Source organism: Molossus molossus, unplaced genomic scaffold, assembly GCF_014108415.1.
Source record: "Molossus molossus isolate mMolMol1 unplaced genomic scaffold, mMolMol1.p scaffold_m16_p_15, whole genome shotgun sequence".
NCBI classification, from domain to species: Eukaryota; Metazoa; Chordata; class Mammalia; order Chiroptera; family Molossidae; genus Molossus; species Molossus molossus.
In genome coordinates, this window is record NW_023425350.1 from 51861406 (window position 1) to 51868481 (window position 7076).

The 7076-nt window shown below is 48.7% G+C and overlaps 1 protein-coding gene across 2 annotated transcripts in view; it reads right to left on the reverse strand.

The window, feature by feature from the left end:
• TGFA (transforming growth factor alpha) overlaps positions 1-834 on the reverse strand; it is a 102555-nt gene extending 101721 nt beyond the window's left edge. For both annotated transcript variants that reach the window (XM_036262718.1, XM_036262717.1), the window contains exon 1: positions 781-834. In XM_036262718.1, the coding sequence (XP_036118611.1) occupies positions 781-820 (40 nt within the window). In that variant the 5' untranslated portion in view covers positions 821-834. The remainder of the gene's footprint in view (positions 1-780) is intronic.
• Positions 835-7076: the final 6242 nt, after the last annotated feature.

Below are 7076 nucleotides of genomic sequence, written 5' to 3' on the forward strand. Positions count from 1 at the left end.
GCTCATCCCTGCAGACAGACCTGTGAACTTCACCACGGAAAACTCACCGGCTCCGCAGACCTGACCCGGGTTTGCGGGGTTTAACTTCCCTTCCCTTCCCCCATACCTGGTTCCCGTCCGAGAACAAACTCAAAGGAAATAGGCAACTCTCCGTCTAGGGTTTCACTCCTGCCCTCGGCTGACTCTTAAATCACCTCTCCCAGGGAAGTTAATTAAAAGAACAACTAATCCGCACAAAAATCCCAAATCTACCCCAAAGCTCAAGAGCTCTGTAAATGACAAGACTGAGGGCACCTCTCCCGACAGTGAACACCGGGGACGGGAAGGGGTACCAAAGGTAAGCAGGCAAGGTCTGGCTGGGGGTCGGCTGGCCACCCTCCGCGAGCTCCGCGGTAGGTCGCCGTCGCCAGGAAGCCTGTCTCGGAGGCAGCCAGGTAAGCAGGTACGTGTGGGCACCGGTATGAACACACAGACGCGGCGGATTAAAGTTCAAGCCCGAGCGCACGGCTCCCCTTCCTGGGCGGGCATTCTCACGCACGGCCCGGGCGGCCACTTCGTGGAGAAAGCCTGGGTGCTGGACAGTCCCCCTCTTTGGAATGGGCTCCCCAGATCCCTAGTAAACCCTACTGACTCCCCTTGCCTCTCAGCCTCCAACCCTTGAAAAGCATTAACCCGGCTCCACTCTTCTAGGCGGGCAGAGAAAACCTCCGAGAAAGAGAAATGAAGGGGACGGGGGAAAGCGGGCTGTCGCCGAAGGGAGGGGACGCGCCGCGTACGTACCCAGCGCAAACAGGGCGAGCTGTCCGGCCGAGGTGACCATTTTACGGGCGGCGGGCGGCGGGCGGCGGGCGCTCCAGCCTCCTGCCCTACCTGCAGTGCCCGAGTGGCGAAGCGGCGCTGCCGTGCGGGGAAAAGGCGCCGGCGAGGCAAGGCCAGCCCCCGCGCGCGGGCGGAGGGAGGACCGAGAGCCTCCGCTGGCTCAAGCGCTTCGGCTGTCCTCACCCTACTGCACGGCTAGGCGGAAACGGGAAGGCGGTTACCGTCACCTCTGTGCTGCCACTCTGCGACAGGGCACAGTGGACCACCCCCTCCCCAGTGGGGGTGCCCCCCTAGGGGCACAGGAGGTGGGGGTTTGGGCCTGGGGGTGGGACGCTGTGAGCACCACGCAGGGCGAGGGCGGTGGGGCGGGGCGATCGGGACTCCGAGCCCGGCCGCAGGAGCTTGGCACCCAGGCCAAGGAAAAGGCAGGAAGCTCCTGACTTCAGACAACACCCTCAGACTAGTAGCTCAGTGTGGTCCTGGGCCCCTGTGCCAGGGGTAGGTGCCTGCTGCGGAGCCAGAGCATCCCCAGCACAGTGGCAGCTTTCAGGCTCTAGGCGGCGGAACAGAGCCGTCCAGTGGGGGTCACCTGTGCCCACTGCGGCTGCAGAGGTCACCGGAGCAAGGGACATGGCCCTGAACACGACCTGACCCGTGAGCTTGCCGCCGCATGTCAAGGCTTGGCCTAAGGAAAGTACTCTTTAGAATCAAGTGAAGAATTTGTTAAACCAGTTGGCTCACCTGCGCCCCCATCCCAGCGAACACTTGATTCTAGGGATGCTTGCCTCCCGAGCACAGCTCCCCACATTCACAGGCAGGCACTTTGTTAAGATCAGTGGGTCTTCGTACATGTTGGCCTGGGGCTGATAATGACGATGGGTCTCTGTTTACAGGGCAACTGATGATCTACCACTACCCCCAGCCCACTCTGCTACAGACAGCTGAGGCCAGCAGTGGGGTAGCGTGCTGACAACTGCGCAGTGAGAGAGGGGTGTATGCGCTGGAGCTACCTGGGTGGCCCTTTCAGGATGTGTGACCTTGAGCTAGTCCATGGTGCTAGAATTAGGGGAAGTGAAGGCGACAGAGAGAAGAAACTCTGGGAAAAGAATGGAAGAACCATAAAGGTTCCTTGGGGACTGTCCATAGGGAACAGTAAACCATCAAAAAGCAGTGACCAGGGGTATTCTCAAGATGCTCTGAGCTCAGGTACTAATTCTCTTTTCTGAACCCCTTCAACATAGCTACTCCAGGTAGACCCCTTCTCCTTGAGGGGAGGGGAGGTGCAGGAGGAAATCTCTTGGTCCAAGGATCAGATTCTCAAGGTTGACTTTTTTGTTGTTGTTGCAATTTTTATTAATTTAGTTAGAGATGTTTCTCCTTTCTCCCCACTAGACACCCTCCTCCCAAATCCTCCCAATCTCCCCCCCCCCACCTCCAGCATTATTGTCCATGCCCAGTGGTTACCCATACATGCATAAAAGTTTTTTTTATCTCTACCCTCTCCTCCACCCCCCTCTTCTGAGGTTTGTCAGTCTGAACTCTACTACTATGTCTCTGGGTCTATTTGTTCATCAGCTTATTTTGTTCATTATGTTCCACAAGTAAGTGAGACCATGTGATACTTGTCTTTCCCTGACTGGCTTATGTCACTTAGTATAATACTTTCCAGGGCCCTCCATGTCATCTCAAAGGATAAGAGATCTTTCTTTCTTACAGCTGCATAGTATTCCATTGTGTATATGTACCACAGCTTTTTTATCCACTCATCTATTGATGGATACTTGGGTGGCTTCCAGATCTTAGCAACTGTAAATAGTGCTGCTATCAACATAGGGGTGCATATATTCTTTCTGATTGGTGTTTCAGGCTTCTTAGGATATATTCCTAGAAGTGGGATCACTGGGTCAAATGGCAGTTCAATTTTTAATTTTTTGTGGTATGTGCCCCTTGCAGGAACCGAACCTGGGACTTTCTGGCCTACAGGCCGATGCTCAATTTTTAATTTTTTTGAGGAAACATCACATTGTTTTCCATAGTGGCTGCACCAGTCTGCATTTCCACTAGCAATGTACTAGAGTCCCCTTTTCCCCACACCCTCGCCAGCACTTGTTGTTTGATGATTTGTTGATTAGTCGTTTTAATTTGCATCTCTCTGATGATTAGTGACGTTGAGCATTTTTTCATATATCTCTTGGCCATTTGCATGTCCTGTTTGAGAGGTGTCTAGGTTCTCTGCTCATTTTTTAATCGGGTTCTTTCGTTGAGTTGTATGAGTACTCTATATGTTTTGGAAATTAACCTCTTATCTGATGTATTGTTGACAATTATGCTCTCCCACATAGTGGGTTCCCTCAGGGTTGACTTTTGCTAAGATTGTTTCATATGAGCTGAGAGGCCTAGTTTCAAAAAGGACGAACCAGGCCACTGGCCTCAACATTTGAGCTGGAAACACCAGTGTGGACAGGGATTTTGAAAACAGTGTGAATTAACTTTTTTTTTTTTTTTAAGTTTTTTTATCCTCACCCGAGGACATTTTTCCATTCTTTGCTCAGATATAGTGGGAGGGAGAGAGAGGAACGGAGAGAGAGAGAGAAACATCGATGTGAAAGGAACACATTGAGTGGCTGCCACCCGCACGACCGACCAGGGCAGGGGACAAACTGCAACCAAGGTACGCGCCCTTAGCGGGAACTGAACCCAGGTCTCTCAGGACCGCAGGCCGATGCTCTAACCGCTGAGCAAAACCGGCCAGGGCAGTGTGAATTAACTTTGAGAAACAATTCCTTTCAAATCATTTGTCAGAGGATACTTTGCTGTCTTCTGAACCCTTAATGATCCATGGTGCGGGTTTCATGGTAAGTCCTGGGGTACCTATGTCCATACCCATGCATGTACAGAGCACATACACACTTTCTTTAATAAGTGGTCCCTGACTCCCTTCCAGCATCTATGTCCACCTCCTTCAGACTGGTCTTAACCTGTTCTAGTGGTTCATCTGTCTCCTTCCTAGACTAGCCTACCATGGCTACATGAGGGAAGAAGTCAAGAGTTCTTCAGGCTCTCCTGTTCTCCTGGATTCCCACTGGGACTGGAACGAGGACCCGTCACCTTGTTTCCTGCTGGGACACACACGTCAAGTTCACTGTGGTGGAGGGCTGGCTGCCCAAGCTGGTGGGCAGTTTCCCTTCTCTATCCTTTGCCTTAGACAAGAAGCTGGGGGTGGAGGGAAGTAGCAGCAGAATCAAGCCAATGAGCACATCCCCTCAGGATGGGAAAATCAAGTGATAATTTGCCATCTTGTAAACTAAACAGTATCCCAATCAAAGTACATTCTAGTGCTCAGAAATTGTTGATTCTCCCCCAACATTTTCAAGAGCCAGTCCATTCCTATAGTTTTATAAACCTTCCAATTTATTCAAGTCAAACATAATCGGGGGTTTTTGTTTTTTTTTTAAATGTCTATAGTATTTATTGTAAACTGAACTGAAATAATGTTTTGAACATATAGCTATAGAATGAAGAGGACACCTAATATCCTAAAATGTTAACAATCTGCCTTTGGCACCTGTGTACCTCATTTAATCCTCACAACACACTTATGAGAGAGATTCCATCTCCCTTTAATATAAAACAATTGGGACCCAGAGTATTTAGTAACTTACCCAGAGTTACAAAACCAGCAAGTGGCAGAGCCCATCTTTGAAAACAGAACAAGCTGGTTCCAAGGCCTATGTGTTGGCTTCTATGCTATGCTGCCTTGTTTTCCACATTTTAATAAGAATAATACTGAACTCACTGGGTTGCTGTGAGGACTAACTACAAGATTTTCTTTTTTCATTCTTGGCACAGGATTTGATATCAACAAATCTAGCTGTGGTTTAAAGAAAAACTCCCTCAGTGGCCATACTTTTCTCTCCTCTCAATCTCCGACCAATGTCGTTATTTCATCCTTTGCATATGAGAGCTTTGCTGGTACACACGCACATATGTCTGTGCATGCACTCAGACACGCCTTCCCACAGAACATAGTTTCACAGGTAGGTCAGGAGCTATGAATTTGTTTCTCAGCCTGTGGTGTAATAGGAGTGGGGGTAAAATTACAGAATGCGATTTAGAGCAAGAAATCATTTTTTTCCTAAAATGTGGTATGAGGCCTTTGTATTTTAGCAGTATGGAATACATTGCTCTTCGAGCTGAGTGAAATTCCAGTGCGCAGTCCTGGAAGCTATGTAGACACGTGGGTGCATTCTTTGTGCCACGGTCACTGTAGCTGTCTAGCTTGGCCACTGAATGTCCTGTTTCTGTGTGGACATGGAACCTAATGAATAGGTGGCCTTTTCACTAGGAACCCGCCTGGGCTGCGTTTGCACACATCTGCTTCAAATGGCCCTGAGCTCGAGGAGAACCCCTGCTGTAACAAGCCAATTACAGTTTCTTCTCTCTGTGCAAACAAGAGAACTATGTTATGTTCTATTCAGAGGCCAGTAAAATCCCACTGTCAGTTTTCCTTTTCCTTTCTTTTAGTACATACTTATTACAGAGCGTGTGTTTAAAGAGTCCCCTTCTTGACTGTAATCAGCCTCCTCCTCCATCCTGATTCATCTGTGGAAGTGATGTGGGCAACCAGCACTGGAGTCTTCCCTGAATGATTCAGGCCGCCTCTGTTCAGATGGGCAGTTACCCAAGACATTAGTGAGTAAACAGCCGAGACATTCTTTAGGAGGAAGCACAGCCATGGGCCATAGCACTGAGGGAATTACAATTCCTGCAGACAAGCCTCAGCAATGACCAGTCAGTTTCAGGGGACTTCAGGACCTTCCTTGTTGGTGGCAGCAGGCAAGGGGGCTCAGAGGGAAAACAGGAAAGGGTTACTGGTTCATAAGAGAGAGAGATTTTATAAAAGACTCTGGAGAACTGTGTATAGGCAGAGTGAGAAGATTTTAATTTAATTTAATTTAATTGTTTTATTTTATTTTTTTAAATCCTCAACTGAGGACATTTTTGCATTCATCTTCAGAGCAAGAGGGAGGAAGAGAGAGAGAGAAATATCGATGTGAGAGAGACATAGCAAGTGGCTGCTACTCACATAACCCCAACCGGGGCCAGAGACAAACTGCAACTGAGGTACGTGCCCTCAGCGGGAACCGAACCTGGGTCTCCCTGGAGCGTAGGCCGATGCTCCAACCGCTGAGCCAAACCGGCCAGGGCAAAGTGAGAAGATTTTAATGTGTTAAGGGATTTAGGAAAAAAAATCTAATCCAAAGTAAGGTATTGCCCAAGTATTAGCTCCCTGTGAAGACTTGGCTGTTAGTGTATTTCTTATCTCTAGCTGAAAAAAAAAAATAGGAAACCTTATGCTTGGTCCATTTTTATAGTTTTCATTACCAGCAGAATTGGTGGAGTGAGAAGCCGTAAGAAGCATTTGCTTTGTCCCCAGCTACTGGGGTGACATTCATGGCCATTGTTGTCTAAAGACTGGTGACCTTCTGCTTAACATCTTCCATCCTTGGGAATGCACACTGAAGCTGTGTATTAAGCTTAAATCCTTTCTTCTCAGAGGATATCATAGGATGGCTCTAAAGCCCAATATTAGGTCTGGAGGTTGATGGTTCCATGGATGGTCCAAGCAGCTCGAAGACATCAAGGCACTAGGTTGAGTCTCTAAGACTTGGAGTTACCAGACGGCTGCGGGAGGTAAAGGCATTATCTTCTCATATAGCTCGTGAACTGCCTTGATGACTGGATGCAGTAGAGATACCGAGCAGATTCAGCATGGCTCATGTCAAACCATTTCATAAAGCACATTTGGAGGAACAGGAGCCATGCATTCAATTCTGTCCTTGCTGTCTTTGCTGCTGTCCTCCCAGCAGCCTCAACTATACAGCCACACCATTCTGAAGACTGGGAAGATTGCCTTCCAGAATTCTCAGGAGTTCTGAGGGCAAGTCCTAAATCTTTTTTTTTTTGGTCAATCCTCATTTGAGGATATTCTTTCCTTGACTTTTTAGAGAGAGTGGAAGGGAGAGAGGGAGAGAGAGAAACATTGATCGGCTGCCTCCTGCATGACTCCAACCATGTGGGCCATGGATTGAACCCACAATCCAGGTACACGCACTTGACCGGGAATCAAACCTGTGACCCTTCAGTCTGGGCCATGCTCTAATCTCTGAACCAAACCAGCCAGGGCAGAAAGTCCTGCCTAGAAATTCCTAGGCAAGTAAAACTAATGATGTTGATGGAAACAGGGTAGTGATAAC